The sequence below is a fragment of the Stylophora pistillata genome, chromosome 11, assembly GCF_964205215.1.
Source record: "Stylophora pistillata chromosome 11, jaStyPist1.2, whole genome shotgun sequence".
Taxonomy (NCBI): Eukaryota; Metazoa; Cnidaria; class Anthozoa; order Scleractinia; family Pocilloporidae; genus Stylophora; species Stylophora pistillata.
In genome coordinates this window covers 13,738,203-13,756,893 of record NC_142529.1, presented here as the reverse complement: position 1 = coordinate 13,756,893, position 18,691 = coordinate 13,738,203, and the positions used below count along the sequence as shown (strand labels likewise).

General features: G+C 36.7%; 1 protein-coding gene and 1 pseudogene across 1 annotated transcript; one reads left to right on the top strand and one right to left on the bottom strand.

Annotated features, from left to right (window-relative positions):
• Positions 1-4,976: 4,976 nt before the first annotated feature.
• Positions 4,977-6,650, bottom strand: LOC148720156 (uncharacterized). Its single transcript, XM_088739559.1, has 2 exons — positions 6,426-6,650; positions 4,977-6,264 (listed from the first exon to the last, which is right to left on the bottom strand). The coding sequence occupies exons 1-2, from the start codon at positions 6,531-6,533 to the stop codon at positions 5,212-5,214; spliced, it is 1,161 nt and encodes a 386-aa protein (XP_088595685.1). The 5' UTR covers positions 6,534-6,650; the 3' UTR covers positions 4,977-5,211.
• A 3,165-nt stretch (positions 6,651-9,815) lies between these two features.
• Positions 9,816-11,375, top strand: LOC148720155 (uncharacterized; annotated as a pseudogene).
• The last annotated feature ends 7,316 nt before the right edge of the window (positions 11,376-18,691 follow it).

Below are 18,691 nucleotides of genomic sequence, written 5' to 3'. Positions count from 1 at the left end.
TTCAGGGAACCCTCACGGGGTGGGGGGTCATGGAGCTCAATTGAGGCCCAACATCACATTAATTACCTTGAAATGTTGGCTATCAAATTAGGACAAACGTTTCGAGGAAAAAGTCAGGCATCAACATATAAAACTTATGGTGGACAATATACCAACAGTCACAATTCTTAACAACATGGGTACTAGTCACTCCTGGCAGCTCAATGAGCTCAACAAGGAGATATGGACTTGGTGTATTCATCGAGGAATATGGCTGACTGTAGCCCACATCCCAGGAAAAACCAATGTAGTTGCTGATAGAGAAGCTAGACAACATCAAAGAGAAATTGAGCGGACCATTAATTCAGAGCTATATGAAGAGGGTATCTGTAAGCTGGCAGTACAGCAACCATTGACTTAGTTGCCTCTAGACTCAGCTATAGACTTACACCTTACGTGTCCTACAAGCCCGACCCGGGTGCTGTGGCTGTGGACGCGTTTACTGTACAGTGGTCACAATATGTTTTTTATGCTTTTCCCGCCTTTAGTGTGATCACGAGAACCTTTCAGAAGATACAGCAGGATCAAGCGACAGGCTTGCTCGTTGTACCTTTTGGCCAACTCAAACATGGTTGCCACCACTAACAAGAATGGTAATACAAGCACCTTTAGTACTACCGAAAAGAAAAAACACACTGTACCTTCCTCAGAATCTCAGTGCAGTGCACCCACTACACAGTCAGATGTCTCTACTCCTCGGCCACTTCTCCGGCAACAATTGTAGAGTCAGGGAATTTCATCATCAGCTACCGACATTATCATGCAGTCCTGGCGGAATAGCACAAGAGTCCAATACAGCTCTTACATTAAGAAGTGGTTGGAATACTGTTGTAAATGGCAAATTAATCCAGTTTCACCACCTGTAGCAAGTGGGCTCAACTTTCTTGCGGAGCTCTATCACAAGGGACTCAGTTATAGTGCGTTAAATACTGCAAGGCGCGCATTGGCCAGTGTCATCGCCTTACAGGGTAATCAGTCCTTTGTTAACCACCCTCTTGTTTCACGTTTCTTAAAGGAAACATTTACAACAAGACCTAAATACAAGGAAGTGTGGGATGTGAACACAGTTCTTGAACATTTAAAAACTTTACATCCTGCAGAGTCTTTATCCCTAAAATTGTTGTCATTAAAACTAGCTTTGTTGCTGGCCATATTGTCAGGCTAACGCAGCCAGACCATTCATGCGTTAACTACAAAGGACATGAAAGCCTCAAAAGACAGTGTAATGTTTATTGTAAATGATTTTTTAAAAACTACCAAACCCGGTAAAGAATGTGCTAAGTTAGAATTTCTGTCCTTCGATGAAGATCCTCGAATCTGTGTGGTGAGGTATCTATCAGTATATCTGAAGAGGACCAAGAACCTGAGGCACGATCACCATAAGTTACTTGTTAGTTATCAGAAACCACACAGGCCAGTTTCCAAGGACACTGTTAGTAGATGGTTGAAGATGGAATTGAAGCTTGCTGGCATAGATACTTCCACCTTTAGTGCCCACAGCACAAGAGCTGCATCAACCTCAGTTGCAAAAGCCCAGAAACTCTCAATTACCACCATCATGGCTAGTGCTGGGTGGTCATCTGAAAACACCTTCACAAAATATTACAACAAAACAATTTTCAAACCAACTGACAACTTTGGAAAACAACTACTCAACGCTTTGCAAAAATAGACAGTTATCTCCTGCTACACACCTTAAATTGAAACGCTACTTGATTCAAACGGCTGTTAGAGAGTATTACTATTACAGGAGTCACTGCTCATGTTTACAACCAGACTGTTCATAACATAGTGTGTAAAAATTAAAACTCTGGTTTTGTTGTTGTTATATTTATGGTCGACTTATTCTTACGGTCACATGCTTTCAAGTCTCACGTGGTTCCCCTGGGACGTGGACCGGTGACGAAATAGAATTGAGAAATTAAACGAGACTTACCTGTAAGTTGAAGTTTGATTGAGATTCTATGAGTCACCGGTCTGGAACAGGGCAGTCACGTGCCCACCCTGTCATAACCCATATTATTAAAAACTAGATCATTGGATAATGCAATTCAAGACTTTTTATTGGCTTAGCCATTATGGTATAAATATACCATAATCTGCAAATATGGTAAGCGTACGTGTAAGCTTAAAATAAAAGGGTGCTAAAAATGTAATAAAATTTAATAATTTAATTTAACGTTTTTAATAAAACGATTATTCCACTCGCGCTTGTTGGATATGAGATGATTATAGCCAACGAGGCGCGTAGCGCCGAGTTGGCTATCTATCGTCTCATATCCAACGCGCGCTCATGGAATAATTGTTAATTATAATACATGCCTGTACCAAGGCACCATACAAAGGGACTGATCCTATATTTCACCTATATTTCGTGCACTGGGGGAGCAGAATACGGTCTCATTTGATATATCAACAGAAGACAGTGGCGGCCAAGGACGATGGGAAGAGGATATTACGAGAACTTCAGACTTATCTTTGTTTAATTTCAGCTTGTTAGAAAGCATCCATGCATCCATGTCTCAGACACAGCTTACCAATTTGGTGTTACTCAGCTTCATATCAGAGACAGACGACGTCCTGAACGTAATATATAGCTGAGTGTCAACGGCAGAAAAGTGATGGAATATTTGATGTTGTCGAGCAATCTCGCCAAGAGGGGATGTGTACAATGAATATAACAACGGGCCGAGAACGGATCCCTGCGGTACACTAGACCCAAGAACATGAAAAGCAGAGCATGCATCATTAACCTGCACAAACTGTGTACGATCGGAAAGATATGATCGAAACCATTCCTTTACAGTTCCAGTAATTCCAAAGCGATTGAACAGTCGCGAGAGGAGAAGACCATGATCGACAGTATCAAATGCAGCCGAAAGATGGAGGAGTACTAGGATAACTGAATTATGTTTATCTATCGCCATGGCTATTTCATGGAAAGGAAAGACCGCAGAATGACAAGGGCACATCGAGACCAGTCGCTAGAGATTTTAATTTACCTAATCATTCTAAGCAACATATGGCAATCTGCGGTCTTTCCTTACACTTAGGTAGCACGGAAAGCCGTAAAACTCTTGAACAAAAGCTCGTCTTTCAAGCCGGCAGTCTAAATCCCACAGGTATCAACGAACGCTTTTCATTCCAATAATTTATTCGTGTTTTTCTCGTTGCCACGTTCCCACCAATCACGTAGCTCCATTTTCTGGCTTTAAAAGCACACACAACCCACAATTCCTCTATTCGCTCCGACGAAGGGCTAACGCTCGAAACGTCAGCTTTTATAATCGTAACGGTGGCCAATTTACCATTTCAACTTTGTTGATATATTGAAATTATTTCGTTACCCCCATCGACGCAGCCCCAAACAGTTTCTCAAGAAACTATCAGCCTTTATTAATTAACTAAAAACTGAGAAAAGCGATCTCATATTAGACTGAATCTCAGCAACCAGATTTGAATAAAAGTTACTTCTTCATGAAGATAGTAAATCGTTAAGAACTTTACATTGACGCATGTAAGCTTCCCGATCACGTATAGAACGGGAAGCACGCCACCGTCGCTCAAGCCGTCTTTTTCTCTCTTTCCAGACTTAAATTCCTCTGAGTACCAAGGTGCCGCTGAGCGAATGGTAATGGTATGCTTCTTAATGGGAACATGTCTGTTAAAAATTCCAGATAGTTCAGAATCATATGTTGCAACAAGGTCATCAAGTTCATTTGGCGGATCTCTGAAGAGCCTCGAGTGTCGCACATGAAAAGATCAATATAAAAATTCTTATAACTACGATAGAGAATTTGCTTCTTTGTAAACAAAGGCTTCTCCATAGACAAAGCACAATTGAGAACAAAATGGTCAGAGAAAGCGGCGTCGTGAACAGAAACAGATGTAACTAATTGATCATCATTTCTTGTTATGAGGAGATCTAATCTGTGACCAGCACGGTGAGTGGGAAAACATACATGTTGCATCAAATTAAACGAGTCAACGAGAGCTTGAAAATCTTGTGAAGATTTATCCAGATTATTGTCAACGCGAAGATTTAAGTCACCAGCTCTCAAAAGTAGAGGGGACTGGTTATGAAGGCCGGCATACATCAGAGAGCTAGGTTATTGTTCGAGTTTATCGAAGCCAACCAAGCGTGACCGTGCACACACATTCAAGATGGCGGGGAGCTAGAAGACTTGTGTACGTGGTTTGATCTGTTTCCAAAGCGTCATGATGTAATTCTGTCCACCGGGACAGTTTATTTAAGTATCTAAACTCGAAATTACAATGCCTGGCGACAACTGTGCCGTGTTTGGTTGCGGTACATGTCGTAGAACGAAAGGAATCGGCATATTTAAGTTGCCCCCGCTGCGAAATGCCGGGTATGAAAAATGGCGCAAAGAGTGGCTAAATCAGCTGACCAAACCAAGAATTATCGACAAAGATTTCCAAAGTCAAATCGATAAAGGAAATTTATTTGCATGTGAGAAGCATTTCGATCCAAAGGATATCGAAACGTGTAAGTAAGTATTCGAGTAAAATATCAATCAAATGGTACCAGGAGAAGATCAAGAGATAAGTCTTAGTCCAATGACTATATTTGATGGATTAATTTGGATATATCAACAAAGTTGAAATGGTAAATTGGCCACCGTAATGATTACAGAAGCTGACGTTTCGAGCGTTAGCCCTTCGTCGGAGCGAATGGCGCTAACGACGAAGGGCTAACACCCGAAACGTCAGCTTCTGTAATCATAACGGTGGCCAATTTACCATTTCAACTTTGTTGATATATCCAAATTATTTCGTTACTCCCACCGACGCAGCCCCAAACAGTTTCTTTCGAAACTATCAGCCTTTATTCATTTATATTTGATGGATGATTTTTGTCCTCACTCTATTGTATTAGCTAAACTATACTTGTTACCATTTCAATTAGCTGAAAGTAATTATAAACCGTGACAAGTATTTATTCGATTCCAGAGAGATGAGGAACATGGGTTTCATGCATAGTCAGTAACAGCCTTTAAATGTAATGATAAAATGTTAATTTTGTATAACATCAATAACAATGTTTCTTGGGAAAAGTATAAGCCAGGTAACTTTTAATGCTCATTAAAATCCTCTGAGTCAATCAATACAATTTTAGCAATATGGTGAAAAGTCATTAAAATTTATATTGGACTAGGACTGCCTGTCATTTTCAGATTCTTTACAAGCTCTGCTTATTTCCTTACATAGCGCTTTGGATTTCAACTGCTTTGCTTGTACCTTATGCTTCTGTATGATATCCTTTGCGAAAAAAAAGGAGCAGACTCTTACATACAGTTGAATGATGTTATGTAGTACATCTTTGGCAACAGTGCTTTCTGCTGTAAGTTCAGCATCAGACAAAATTAAATGATATGCAGAGACTACATCTATGTCATGGGTAGATCTTGATATAATGTCAGTACAATCAAGCTTTCTTATGTCAGCCTTTGAAGTTATATCCCTAAAATAGTGCTCAGCTCTTTCAAAAATTGTTTGGGTATTCTTTGTTATTGTCCATAAGCCTCCACGATTTAAAGATGAAGTTAGCCTCTGGCTATCTGAAACAGCCTGGTCATCTGACTTTCCAGCCTTAAGAATTGAGATTGCTTGCTCAATTTCCGGTGATTTTTTACTATTTGCCAGTTTGTTATGAAGTTTATGTAGAACATATCCTCCCATGTACTGTAGTCCAGCTTCTTCTTCAGCTGAGAGTTTAGTTAATGGTGCACAAGTACAAATACTAGAGTCTTTGGCATTCTCCTTGCTGCCAGCCAATATAAAATCTGCCACTTTGGTAGATAGCAATGTCGCTGCATCCCTAGACAACCCCTCAAAATAAATTACTGCATTTGACACTACTGCAGAGTAGAAGGAAGTATAGAATCGTTCCGCGTTACCAGACTTGACCAAGCGACCATACATGTTTTTTATTTCGCTTATACCTCCATTTGCTGGATTTGTTTGGTAGGTATTTATTTCCTCTCTAATCGAACTTGGATACAATTTCTTTCCAACTATTTTGGCTTTTGCTTTGTGGATGATTTCACAATAAATCTCGAAGGTGAACTGCTCTGTTTCCCTTGGCTTTTCGGACGAATCTGCACTATTTTGGTCTTTGTGCTTCGCTGTTTTGTGTCGCTTTAACCCACTCTTGCTTTTGCACTTCTTGGAACACAGTTCGCATACTAAGTCATCGAATTCGACCTATTTCAAATAGATATGATATTAAAAAGATTACAGAATACCCGACATAAAAGCACGATAAACAGTTGAACTCGATCTTTGCCAAACATACCGAAATGGTAATAGCAAAACAGCTGTTTTCTCTCGCTTTTTAAACTGATCAGGAAGGCTATAATACTTACATCGTCAGCAGCTTCTGTAAAGTATTCATCTAGCTCTTCTTCTTCTAAAATGTCTAAAATGGCATCAAAATCGTCTCCGAAAATAAAAAGTTCACTACTATCCGCCATGTTGCCTTGTAGTGCAAATCAAGGATGTGCACGTTCGCGTGACGTCACGGTACATTTCAACCTCAGGAGCCGAACAATAGGCCGGCCCTTTCATGTATGCCGGCCTTCATAACCAGTCCCCTCTATTAACTATGGCTAGATGAATCTGTGACATATTGTTCCAGAAGACTTCCGATTTCGACCATCAATTTATTGGTGGTGGTGTCACGATTCGACGACAAAGGAGGTCGATAAATAATGACGATGCAAACACTTCTAGACAAAGAGGTTTTAATTTGCATATCCATAAACTCAAACGTTTGGAATTGTTTTGTAGAAATAGTGGATCTGGAAATGTCGAAACCATCCTTTATTAAAACACCAACACCGCCGCCTCTGGTTCTTCTAGGAGAGTTGTAAAATGCATAACCAGTCGGTGTAAGATCACCAATAATGTGGTCATCCAAATTGTCAGTTTGATTTTGGAATCAAACCTCTAAATTATTCTCTAAACATTACAATATTATTACCATGAGACACACGTTTGGGCCAGAAAAATTTCATTTAATTGTAGAATAGTAAAATCCCCCTGGGACAGGGGGAGGGAAACAAAAACAAGGATACAACGAAGAGGCTAACGAAAGCGACAACTAGCACTGGCGAGATAACAACGTGCAATGGACGAAACGTATCGTGCTAGATTGTGGTTATCAGGCGCCATTGACAATATTGTCAATGAATTTGTATTGGTTTTAACAAATATATTCATACCGACATAAACTGGACAGCTAATATTGGTAACGTTCTACAAGGCATATAACGCTGAGGCCCTGTTAGAGCTAAGGAATAATAATTATTCTAGGTATGTTGGATAAAGGGCAGCATGACATCAGGGATAAACATAAACCTGGTAGTGTTAGGAATAATGGAAATACGTTAAGGTACAGCATTAACTACACAAGAGCGACCAACTTTACAATGTATTTTCCATTACCAAATCGGAATATCGAAAAAGCCTCGCACTCTTTGTTAGCCTATTTTCTTCTGAGCGATATAGTCAGTAAGGGAACCGATACTTGACGGATATTTGACAGATGCTTGGCCGATACTTGACCGATACTTGACCGATACTTGACCGATACTTGACCGATACTTGACCGATACTTGACCGATACTTGACCGATACTTGACCGATACTTGACCGATACTTGACCGATACTTGACCGATACTTGACCAATACTTGACCGATACCACACCGGCAGTTGATCGATACATATCGGCCAATGCACCGGCCGTCAGTAGACTGGCATATCGGTCGACTACATCGTTTGACTGTCGGTGGACTATCGGCCGACATATCGGCCGAGGCCACCTAAAGTACACATGATCCGCTTGTACTAGGTAGTGCTTTTTGAGAGTGCGAGATAATTTCTGCTTTTTCGATCGTGTATAGAGACTTACAACCTGATACAGGCCATCATTGTTGAGGAGTTCGTTCAGTGAATGAGCAAGTTCTTTAAAATTATACATGTAAGTGTTGTGGGTCCCCAACAATAACGGTACCGATGGCCAATTAATGCTCGCATCTTCGAATAGAAGTCTGATGACCGAAGTTGTCATTTTCTTCGTGTTTGAGAGGAAGGTTTTTGTTAAATACGGTTAATTAAAATGGCGATATAGCCCTGATGAGATGTGTTTATCTCTCTATAACCACTTTATTTGAAACGTTTTAATTGGGCGTTTACAAAAGCCGGACCGGATCGGATCAGATCGGATTGACGAAACCTGGGGCCCGTTTCTCGAAAGTCCCGGTCCCTTAACGGACCCGTAAAGCTGTTCTATTTTCATTCAAGATGGGGACTAATTTTTGTGCTAGAACCTGCTTTTCTATCCTTTAAATTTTGATTTGAATACTTGGCTTCGTTGCCCGTTCAGTTACCGGGACTTTCGAGAAATGGACCCCTGTACCGGATTGGACCGGATTCACAAAACCTGGATCGGATTGCGTCCGATTGACAAAACCCGGACCAGGTCCAAAAAAAATCGGATCGCCATAAATTTCCCTCCAAAATAGTCACGTAACATCTCATGATCAAGCTTTGGCATAGAAATACGACTGCCTTTTTCGCAGCTCAGTGAACCAATATTGTAATGATTCTTTTTCGTATAAGATATTCCACAGGCGCCCCAGCTCACTACATTAAAGGTATAGTTGTTTCGCCTAAACAGGCATAAAAAAACTACAGAAAACATACGAGGTAAGTTCACATACTTTATTATTTTGAAAACTATACATAATTATGCCATAAGAAACACATTTGTAGCCTTGCACACTGTACTTGGTTTTTTTAAAATGTATTTAAAAATTATTGTAAATTACTGACCCATCATTGTAAATAGTAGCAGAAAAGCCTTTTTAGGAGTAATTATTAAAGACTATCATCATCATAACGAACGTTTTGATAGGACGCTACTACAGGCTCCAAACACTGTTTATAGAGCGCTCAAAATCGACGGTCAGCACTGTAATGTAACACCGCTTTTCGCAACACTGTCACAATATGCTACTTGCATTGTAACACAACACCACTTTCCCATCACGGTCACGTCCGCTCGTAATAAAACAACTATACATTTCGTATTGTGAGCTTGAAACACAGCGAGCATTCACATACCTCTTTCTCCGCCATCTTCGATTGAGGTATCACGTGACTATTTTGGCGGGAAATTTATGGCGATCGAATTTTTTTCAGATCCGGTCTGGGTTTTGTCAGTTCGACGCAATCCGATCCAAGTTTTATTAATCCGGTCCGATCCAATCCGGCTTTATCAATCCGATCCGATCCGATCCGGTCCAGATTTTGTAAACGCCCGTTTTAATTTGAAGTTGTCGTCTAAGTTCTGAGACGGAACTCAACAAATTTGGTCCCACTTGGCAACAGATGGCACTAGGCTTTTACACAAGTTGCTCGGCAACTTTTTCGCAACTTTTGGCCTTTCGAGCAACTTTTGAGCAAATATGAGCAACTTATGGTTTAGAGCTTTTTTTCGGCAAGTTATGGTCTTTCGAGCATTTTTTCGGCAACTTTTTCAATCCGAGAAAATACATCCTTTCTTGGTGACAAAAATCCCTTTTTTATGCATTTCCTCTCTAACAAAACGAATAAATATCCATGTTAACTCAATAGTCAGGCTTTACTGACTACAAGTGAGTAGTGACTACTGCCATCTGTGCAGTGTGTTGTGTTAGTGTGATCGACGGAACTTTGGGTTACTGTGGCTGTGTGTTTCCAGCGCGCTACATGGTCAGCGGTCTGAGGTCTGAATACGTTTTCAAAATGGCGGCTCGTGTTAGTTCAACTTCAAGCGAAGAAATGGCTTCCGGCTCGGAAGACTCTGCTAGTGAAGATCCGATCAACATAGCAAAAGGACGCGGAGCAGATATAAAAGAGCCTGAGAAGGCTGAAATTGCAAGAACGAGAAAAGTCCAAAGAAATCAGGCAGGCGGAAAGAAAACTGTTCGCGGACAAAGGGATCCTAAAGTGAGTGCTTATCAACGAGTGAGGGAGAATCGGAATGAGTTCCTTAGCGTCACAAGTAAAAACATGTTGAGATGTGATGCATGCAAAGAAACTATAAGTAAAAAGAAAAGTAGTGTTCGCAAGCACATAAACTCGGTGAAACATAATGATGCCAAAAGAGCTATACAAAACAGTAAGAAGAGAGACAAATCACTTTTGAAATTTCTTCGAAGGAAAGATGAGGAAGATAACCCTAAAGGCGAGACATTACCAGAAGACATGAGACTCTTTAGATTTGATCTAGTTGAAGCGTTCGTATCAGCAGGAATACCTCTGTCCAAAATTGATCACCTTCGTTCGTTTTTAGAGAAATATGGGCATCGGTTGACTGCACATGGCCATTTATCGCAAATGATACCGTCAATCATCGAGAAAGAGAAGGAAACTCTAAAAACCGAGCTCTCACTCCTAGATGGCTGCTCAGTCATTTTCGATGGGAGTACAAGGCTAGGAGAAGCTCTTGCAATCGTTGTGCGTTTTGTTGATGACGAGTGGAATGTGCAGCAGCGCCTAATAAGACTTCAAGTCTTGGCTAAGAGTTTAAAAGCGAACGAACTTGCTCAATGCCTGATCCAGTCTTTGGCTGTTGAATACTCAATCCGCCCTGGTGTACTCCTTGCAGCCATTAAAGACGGAGCCGCGGTCAATCATGCTGCTTTGGAGCAGGTTAAGTTCTTTTTTCCTCAGCTGCTAGACATTATGTGTTTCTCTCACACCATCGACAACGTTGGAAAACATTTTGAGTTCCGTGTCTTAGACCGATTTTCCCAATTATGGGTATCCATGTTCTCCCACAGTGCTACAGTACGGCTAGCTTGGAAGACTAGAACCGGAACAGCTATGAAAACATATAGCGCAACAAGATGGTGAAGCAAGTGGGAAGTTATGAAACAAGTACTAGAGTACTTTGGGGATGTGGAACCCTTTTTAAGGGAGAACTAGAACGACCATCTTGCTCCTGCTACAACTGGACAACTCTTGGACATCTTTAATGATGTATCTGGTGCTAAAGAACTCGAGTTGGAGCTAGCAGCACTGACTGATGGAGGATCTTACTTTGTCACAGCTACCTACTATCTAGAAGGGGATGGGCCTCTTATATTCAGTCGCTATGAGCGCCTAGCTAGTGTGTCACACTCGGTGGCAGTTGATGCATATCCTAACCTTGAGGGAGTGGCGAGCCGGCAAGCCAATGGAAACCTGGCTTTGTGCAATCAGCTTGTGACAAGGACAAAGCAGTGCATAAGCCCTGGGCTTCGTTTCTTCCAACGGAAGAAATAAAAATAAAAATGAATTTTACAGTATATTGAAAGATGAACATATCTCAGATGATGATTATGAACATGCTAAACAAGTATGGGAAAAATTCAAGTTAAAAACAATGGGTGATTATCATGATTTATACTTAGAGTCTGATGTATTATTATTAGCTGATGTCTTTGAGAATTTCAGACAAACTTGTCTTCAATATTACAAACTCAATCCTTGCCATTATTTCACAAGTCCGGAATTACCTTGGGATGCTATGTTGAAAATGACTAAAATTAAACTTGAATTATGACTGATACTGAAATGTATCAGTTTATTGAAAAAGGTATGCGTGGTGGAATAAGTTATATTGCTAACAGATATAGTAAAGCGAATAACGAATACATGAACGATTATAATGAAAATGAACCTTCAAAGTATATTATGTATCTTGATGCAAATAATATTTATGGTTGGGCGATGTCACAACAACTTCCAACTGGTGGATTTGAATGGATGAGAGAAGAAGAAATAAAAGATCTAGAAGAAGAAAAAATAAATAAAAAAGATTCTCTATTTAGATCTAGATATGATTTTGACTCTTATCGAGGATTGATTCTTGAAGTCGATCTTGAATACCCAAAATAATTGCGTTATTTGCATAATGATTATCCACTATCACCGGAAAAGATTAAAGTTAAACAAGACATGTTGTAAATATACAGTAAACAAATAGCTGATAAATTTAATATATCAACAGGTGTTGTATCAAAATTCATCCCAACGTTATCAAACAAAGAGAGACACGTTCTTCATTATGAAAAATCTTAAGTTATATCATCAACTTGGTATGAAATTGAAAAAAATTCATAGAGTACTTAAATTTAATGAATCAAAATGGTTAAAAAATTACATCGAATTTAATACCAGAGAATTCATGCTAAGAATGAGTTTGAAAAAGACTTTTTTAAACTGATGAATAATTCCGTATTTGGAAAGACGAAGGAAAATCTTAGAAAGCGTGTTGATGTAAGACTTGTCACTGACGAGAAGAAGATATTGAAATTAGCATCAAGACTAACTTATGGGTCAAGTGTTACGTGCACGAATGACCAACAAATGTCCGCTAACAAAGCATATATGAAAAAAGACTCCCGAGTACGATATATGGCACGCAACAAAAATGTAACAACAAGTAGTTACCCATTTAACTATTATTTAATTAGTTTTACACTGTTTAATCTACTTAGGTTAGAGATTAAGTTAAGCAGTTCATAAAGCAGGCTTACAATCCTTCATGCCGTGTAAGTGTTCGTCGTCTTGATCAACTTCCAATTCCAACATCCGCCGACTGAAGACCACAGCGCTTGGCTTTCTTGATTTATCGCATTCTTTCCTTGTACACAAACTCTTCCGGAGGACTGCATAGTAAACTCTGTATTCTCTATCTTCTTCCTCTCTCGACTATCGTCTTTTTCATCTCTTTCTTCTCTCCGGATATCGCAAGGTCAAAAGGTCATAACCTCGTCATATCATAGCTTCCAAAAGTTCAGTCAGCAAGCCACGAGGGTAAGCCCTCGGGCAAATCTCCTTTGTACTTCTCACATGCCAGCTTTTATACATTTACTTTAGTTATCTAGAATGTTCTATTACTATTTATAGCGTATTACAAGTTGTACTATTTTTGGAAACTGCTGAGTCACATGAAAGCAGTTTCTGGAATATTAGAGATTATAGATAATTTTAGAAAAGTCTGGAATTGCGTGACAGATTCAGTAAAAATAATTCGATCCTCGTAACACAAGTAAAATATTCAATGAAAATCTAGTTGCTGTACACAAGATAAAAGAAACATTAACTCTGAATCGACCTGCTTATGATTGAATGTGTATTCTCGATCTTTCAAAGACATTAATGTATGAATTTCATTACAATTATATCAAGAAAAAGTATGAAGATAAAGCAAAGTCATTGTTTACAGACACTGATTCACTAACATATGAGATTGAAACAGAAGATGTGTACAAAGACTTTTTGGAGAATGAAGAATTGTTTGATACTAGTGGTTATAATAAATCATCATCGTTTTATAGTGAAGAAAACAGAAAAGTTATTGGGAAAATGAAAGATGAAGTAAATGGTGAAGTGATAACAGAGTTTGTTGGATTGAGATCGAAAATGTATAGTTTGATAACAGATAGTGGATGAGAATCAAAGAAAAAAGCAAAGGAAGTAAAAAAGTAGTTGTTAAAAAAGATATTGAATATGAAAGTTACAAAGATGTTTTATTAAATGATAAACAAATATATATCATAAGATGAAAACAATCAGAAGCCAAAACTACCGATTAGGTAGTTATGAGTTAAACAGAGTTTCATTAAGTTGTTTTGATGATAAGAGATATATTCTCAGTGACGGTATTAATAGTTATGCATATTATCATTATAAAATTAAGAATTGTTAAGATTTTGGTTATTTGATTATTATCTTTTTTTTTAACTTGGTTATTTATCTTTGTTTTTGATTTGGTTATTTTATTTTAGTTTTTTGATTTGGTTATTTATCTTTATTTTTCTTGTTTTGGTTATCTATCTTAATTTTTTTGTTTTATTGGTTGGATCTTTTCTTTTTACTTATTTTGGTTTTTGTTTAGGTGAAATTTTCAAATTCATCTTCATATAAATAAAAACCGAATCTATATCTATTTTTTAATTATTCATTTAAAGTTGTAACGGATGATGGAGTTGCATCAATGAAGAAAATTGATTCTACAGTTGTTTCATTATCATATAATAAAAGAGATGGTTCATAATTTTTTTTAATAAAGTGAAATAGAGGACACCTAAAAATTCCTGTTTTATTTTATCATTTAAATAAGGTTCGTTTATATTTGAATCACAATGTGAATAAGAATTATCAAAGTAAAAATATACACCTACGTTGTCTCCATTATCTACATTCGTTTCAGTTTGTCCTCTTTTTGAATGATAAATCCAACCATCATCTTCATCATAACTAAATATGAATTCACATTGAAAATCATTATGTTTAAAACGAAGATAAAACAGATTTATTTCTAATTCTTTAAAAATTACATCACATAAGTTTAATTCTTTCATATTTTTTTCATTTAAATAATTTTTTCCATATATATGATAGAAATTATATAATACATATATATGAAAACAAAAAAATCATTATTGTAAATGGAAGAAATATTGATGTTTCAAACATTGATGAATATCAATTAACAGAAATAAGCGGTAACATGACTGTAGACGAAATAGAAAGAAAGTTGATTGATATGGGTTTTAAGTATTGTGATGAATACAGTAGTGATGAAGATAGTATTTATATATGTAATCTAGAAGATAATGATGAAAATTTAAGACGATCAGAAAGACTTAATAATAAACCAAGACTAAATTATTCAGAAGAGGATTAAGACTTAAAAAATAAAATATATATAATATATATAATGGCAACAGAATTAATTGAAAACATAGAAACTTGTAATTGTGAAAATTTGTATTTTATAAAAGCTTGTAAAGAATTGATAGATGATATTAAGGATGAAGTTGATGGAGGAATAATTCTTTTTCCACCATCAGCAAGAGCAATAAACTATTTAATAAGTCGGTACAAGAAAGACAAAAATGACTTAACAATGGTAATAAAAGAATAAAGAAACTGCTAATCAAGAACAGTTGTTTCAATATTTATCAACTTTATCAAAAGATAGATTTGTTTTTGTTTAGTTGAGAATGAAAAATTTTTAGAACCAGTTTATGAAACTTATGATGAATTACTGTTAAAATCAAAACAGAAAAAGAAAGAGAAAAATTAAGAAACTAACTAATATGAGTGAATATGATTTAATGATGTCTATATTTGAACATTATGAAAACAACCTAAATGTATTAATAGTTCATACTTTTGGTGAACTTCTTGGAAAAATAAAAAATGCAAAAAGTTTATCATAAAGGAATCACTGATTTCATCATCATTATAAACAGTGAGAAGGTTATTTATTGCGAATTAAATAAACCTGGGAAAAGGATTGAAATGAGACTAGAACAAATAGAATTCAGAAAGAGAGTAGAAGGCAAAGATAATTATGTTTTCAGCAACGATTTCGAACAAATAATTGATTTTATTGATTACCACGTTTTGAAGCATAATTATCTTAATTTTAAATCCGATGTATGATTCTATTGTGGGTATCTAATGTTTCTTTAGTTTTGAGCTTCTGGTGGCATAGTTTGCATCTGATTCGAGCATCTTGGAAGAATAAAACAATTTATTTTATTATTTCATCATAATTTGAAGATGTAATAGTTTTAATATTCATATCTTCAAATGCTTCCAAAGTCTCTTTTTGTTTAATAGACATTTCAAAATTATTTGTTGGAGATTTGATTTCAATAGCGAAACCATTAAATTCTTTATGATTACATAACATGATATCAGGTTGACCAGAAGTATATCCTTTTCTATAAGCATCAGATCGTTTATGAGTATTATCTTGTAATTCACCTAACCCAGTAACAATTTTACATAAGTTAATATAATTGTTCCTTATGAAATCAATAACTTTATAATGAAGTGACTTTTCATTGTCAATTATAATCATATTGTTGTTTTCTTTATTAAACATCTTCTATTGCCCAGTTTTTCTGAACGACGAAGTAACTTCACTTATGACCCATCTTTTAAACTTTTTGGCTTCCTTCTTTTCACTTCTCAAAATTAAACTATAAAAGCCTGATTCGTTGATTAAGGTCAATTTTTTAATTACGGCCATTTTTAAGTCTCAGACAAAAGGCAACGATTCGTTACTCTTTGCTTAAGAGGCCTAAAAATAGGTTTTTTTAATTTTATCATCTTCATCTACATGATCTGTTATTACTTTTCGTGAGTTTTTATATTCCAAAATCTCACAAACACCTTTTCCAACAAACCATGGATTATTTTTTTCATCAATCAAAACTTGAAGTGAGCCAATCTGTGTGTTATTAAAATTACAAGAAATCATTCCCATTATAATATATGTATATAAAATTTGTTACCATGGATACGTAACAACCAATCAGAGTTTACACAATTTTCAACTTTTTCACTGTAATATTAAAGAAATGTGTACACAAATGTTTAAAAAAATTGTGTAGCATTTGATTGGTTATTTAAACAATGGATGGATTTGTAACCATGGTAACCAATGAATTTTAAATAGCTTGCAAATCCTGTTAATCCAAACACCAGAAGGAGCATAAATTTCCATTGGATACCATTGTGAATAATCAATGTTACCAGCACTTATCTTTTTACTCAAATCATTTGTGAAGCTGTCAAGAGCTTGATCAAGATATTTGTTTGCTGTTTGTTTGATTTTTTTCTTGGCGTAATCTGATTTGATAGCTTTTGCAGCACCTTGTCCAGAAACATAAGCTCCACTGTTGGCTAATCCTTTCAGAACCATTTCACCAATTGAATGACTGTTTCCTACATCAAACAATCCTCCACCTGATTTATTTTTGAACGAAGTTAGTTTTGATTATACCATATTCTGCACAAGTGCACTTTAACATCAATCTACCATTTTTAGCTGGTTCATATCTTTCACTTCCACATTCTGTAACTTTTCTCTGCTTAACACAATAAGATTTCATATATAAATATGCTATATTATCGATGTAACTTTTGATTTTGGAGGTCCTCCTTTTCAGCACCAATATCTGTTTAAATAATGTATTAAATGAACAAAATGAAACTAGATCAAGTTCTTCAATTGGCCAATACTACAATAAGTATAATTTAATAAAATTGTCCTGCATCAGGTGACTATTGGCAAATTTATGGACCAATAGTGGTCAAAATCATTTTCATCAATACATCCATATACCCATCATACATATTGTCAACACTTTGCAATTGAAGGGAAAAATGTTACCTTGAAAAGTGTTATCACTGCCATCATCATCATCCTCATCAGATTGCAAGCCTTTGATTTTCTTATTTTTCTTTTCTTTACATTCATTTGCTGAGAGGTTGTTAAAGTTAAAATATATTATAAAGTAGTTACTGTAGTAATGAACTTGCCAGAGAACTATTGTGTAGAAACTCTGCAGCAAACTTTTGTACTGAGCTTTGAACATTTTGTCAACATAAGATCTATTCTACACTCTTACTCTAACAGACGGACTATTAATCTCACAGCATGAAGGTCTTTAACTGGTACAGACAGACTACCTTTGATTATGTTTACAGTAATCATTTGCAGTTGGCATCAACAAAATATTTTCAAAAGATATTTAACATTAGTTACTCACCTTTTCTTTTAGGCTGAAGAGGAATATCTTCTTCTTCGATATCTACCCCCAAAGCACTTTGCCGCCGTTTGCATGCATCTTCTGTTCCCGTGTGAAAATGAATTTTATTATTTAGAGGAAAAGGAATAGTTTATTGTTACAAGTTCAAGACACATTATGCAAAGTTGTTTGGCTTTAGTTAGCATACCTTGAAACATAACTAGGCCAGGCCAAACACCCCTGGCATCTTTCACTCCGACTTTTGTTTAATTTTGAAGTTCTTTTCCTGGATCACCTTTGAGGGCATAACAGAGTACTTCTCCTCTTCCACAAAGTAAATTACAGCATGACTTTTGGAATGTGAATCTAAGTCATATGATGCAGACAATTAAACTGCATATTAGTAAACTACCACATAAACACATTTTTTGCCCTTGAAGTTAGACTACTCCATGACAACTAAAAGGAGAGGCACCCAAACCGGTCTAATAACTGAGCTTTTTAGCCAATCAGTTTACATTATTATGGTTGCTGTAGTGGTAATATCTTGTGTTCCTCAGAATTCTTTGCTTTTTAATGCTTTGTCATTATATGGCGCGCGTGAACCAGGCCCAAGTGTACGCCGTTGAATTCCCCGGATGAATTTAGCTGGAGGAACTTCTTACGAGTTTTTTACTTTTACCTAAGGATTTTGCTTCAATATAATTTCATGAGACACTGTCATCTGACCAGAATGTGAAGGCATTGAGATGATATTAAAGGAATCCTTGTCAGTATAAAAATGTTTGCTTAGCGATCTCAAAGTTTCCCGAGTTGGCCTGCATTTTAGGCTTTTCAAAGGTTTTCCGAACAACGTAAAATTATAGTTTGAGGCAAACGATTATGCATAAATTTTGAAATCATTTGACTTTATTATAACGAAATAATAGAAAAGAACGAGGTCTAACCCTAGCTACAAAGTAGTCGCGATACAATGAACGCGCGTGGCAAGCACCTTCAAGAATCCACTTATTTAATGCCAGAAACCATTGACAGATACGT

Excerpts from the sequence above, each read along its gene's own strand:
- LOC148720156 (XM_088739559.1), bottom strand. The coding sequence starts at position 6,533 with ATGGCGGATAGTAGTGAACTTTTTATTTTCGGAGACGATTTTGATGCC. Across the intron at positions 6,265-6,425 it reads TTACAGAAGCTGCTGACGAT|GTCGAATTCGATGACTTAGT; the intron begins GTAAGTATTATA and ends TATTTGAAATAG.